This window comes from Dreissena polymorpha, chromosome 8 (assembly GCF_020536995.1).
Source record: "Dreissena polymorpha isolate Duluth1 chromosome 8, UMN_Dpol_1.0, whole genome shotgun sequence".
Classification (NCBI taxonomy): domain Eukaryota; kingdom Metazoa; phylum Mollusca; class Bivalvia; order Myida; family Dreissenidae; genus Dreissena; species Dreissena polymorpha.
Genome location: NC_068362.1, coordinates 83636535 through 83639185, shown reverse-complemented (window position 1 = coordinate 83639185; position 2651 = coordinate 83636535). Strand labels below are relative to the sequence as shown.

Here is a 2651-nt window from a genome sequence, read left to right as displayed (position 1 = left end):
ATTTGTTTTGGCTTCGAAGAAGCCATGCTGATCTCTTCATGTAAATAAACACATAAGCGCTTGCCTATTTGTTAAAAAAATCAATACTAAATTCACCATGCGTCTAGATGATACAGAGAATACATACAACTGGCTAACTATTTCTACAATCCAGCGCACAAATTAGCTCTAATGTTTACGATAACCAGTCTCATGTTTTAGCGAAAGACAATCAGCTGTTTATATTTTTGTTTACGTTGTACGCAGGGAATTTACATCATTTGCGTCCAGATTTGCTTGCTTAAATGTACGCATGGAAATGATAAATTGAGCGTATCTTGATATTTCTAATACATATATTACGCTGATACGCAGCTTATCTAGAACGCTGGTACTAAACATTGATAAATATATATAAGGCTATGTAGCTTACTTGATAAAGATTACACATACTTTTTGCAATTCAGTTTTTTTCCGTTCAAATTCGATTCTGGTATGGGGACCCATTCACAATGGAAACAAGTATATATTTTTCACCGATGGGACCTAAAAATTCACAATAAACGGTTTCCAAAATTATTTATTTACAATAAGTCTCAACATTTAATTCATCTCAAATAAAGCTATCTACGTTGAATCATTGTTAATATATTATTTAAATCATTTTATTCTCAATTTTGAAATACTTGTTAGCAAAAAACAACAGCACTAATTTCACACTTGTATTCAAACCGATGCGATTTTTCCCAGTGAAGAGAAACGCGGCCCCGTTTCCAAAATGGTGAAAAACATACCATTCAAATCGTGTTGCGAGGTTCATCCCTCATTTATAAAATGTCAATACAAGTAGCTTTCAACGAATGATACAATCATTGTAAACTGAGTCAACTAAACGTAAAGCACATCTATATCCTTGTATTTGCGGGACCAATTAAAAATTACAGTTCTTTTAGACCAAATTAACAACGCAATTACCCCTGAAAATACCATTTTAATTATTACACATAAAGAAACGAATGACCTAAATAATGATGAATGTAATATAAAACGGGTACTTCATGCAAAGTTTGATAAACTCAAAAACACAGACGTTTTACCCACTTATGCCTAGCGTCAAGAAAAAAGGCCTTTGCAAACAAGGTAGACCCATATGAGACGCTGTATGATGCGGCGTCTCATCAGGGTCTGCGCTGTTTGCTTAAAGGAATTTCTGTAAGAAATATTCTAAATATAGAAATAAATATACTAGACATCCCTAATTTTGGAAATAAATTGATTCAATTTAAAAGGATTGGAGAGTACACTAGGCATAAATGGGTTAAACTCGCGTCAATATTTTATACGATACCTTTGCTAATTTCCTCACAGCCTCTTGTGCAGTCACGTCGTTTGCTAGACATATTGGGTCAGTCAACAGGCCAGTCAATGTTATGAACATGTCCTGGAGATCTGTATCTGTGATCTTACACGTAGACGAATGGCGTACTATTCTGCCTATTTCTCTCGTCCAAAAGTAATATGCATTAGGTAAAGTATTGCTTGATGAGAGAATGCTACTTTCTTACAATAACCGCTTTAAGTACTGCTTTCCAAAAGGAGCGTGTACTAATTAACCCCAATATATATTCAGAGGCTGCGCGTTTTCGTATACAAGTTTATAGACAGACAGAACTAGAGCTTTGTCACAGACATGACGTATACCCCCACATGCTGCATTGCCACAGAATATTTTGCATGCTATACAATGATTGTGAACAAATGTACCGAGTAATTTTAAAATCTCACAATGAATGACATAGTTATGGCCCGGACAAGATCATTTATGGCCATTTTTTACCTTTGTACTCAACATGTGACCTTGAAGTTGCAGATATCGACGTAAATCTTTCGCATGACAAACCGTCCAATGATGGTGAACAAATGTACAAAATGATTTTAAAATCGCGCAATGAACGACATAGTTATGGCCCGGACAAGCTCATTTAAGGCCATTTTTGACATTTGAACTCAAAGTGTTACATTGACCTTGGAGATATCGACGTAATTCTTTCGCGCGACACAACGTCCAATGATGGTGAACAAATGTGCCAAATGATTTTAAAATCTCACAATGATCGACATAGTTATTTCCCTGACAAGCTTATTTATGGACATTTTTGACTTTTGAACTCAAAGTGTGACCTTGACCTTGGAGATATCGAGGAAATTCTTTCGCACGACACACCATCCAATGATAGTGAACAAATGTGCCAAATGATATTAAAATCTCACAATGAACTACATAGTTATGGCCCGGACAAGCTCATTTATGGCCATTTTTGACATTTGAACTACACGTGTGACCTTGACCTTAGAGATATCGACGTAATTCTTTCGCGCGACACACCGTCCAATGATGGTGCACAAATGTACAAATGATTTTAAAATCTCACAATGAACGACATAGTTATGACCCGGACAAGCTCATTTATGGCCATTTTTGACATTTGAACTCAAAGTGTGACCTTGACCTTGGAGAAAACGACGTAATTCTTTCGCGCGACACACCGTCTAATGATGGTGCACAAATGTACAAATGATTTTAAAATCTCACAATGAACGACATAGTTATGACCCGGACAAGCTCATTTATGGCCATTTTTGACATTTGAACTCAAAGTGTGACCTTGGAG

The 2651-nt window shown here is 36.1% G+C and overlaps 1 protein-coding gene across 1 annotated transcript in view; it reads right to left on the bottom strand.

Annotated features, from left to right (window-relative positions):
* The window catches only part of LOC127840703 (uncharacterized), a 13704-nt gene extending 12245 nt beyond the window's left edge, over positions 1 to 1459 (bottom strand). Inside the window, exon 1 of the mRNA XM_052369116.1 lies at positions 1328 to 1459. Within this exon, the coding sequence (XP_052225076.1) occupies positions 1328 to 1417 (90 nt within the window). The 5' untranslated portion in view covers positions 1418 to 1459. The remainder of the gene's footprint in view (positions 1 to 1327) is intronic.
* Between the last annotated feature and the right edge of the window lie 1192 nt (positions 1460 to 2651).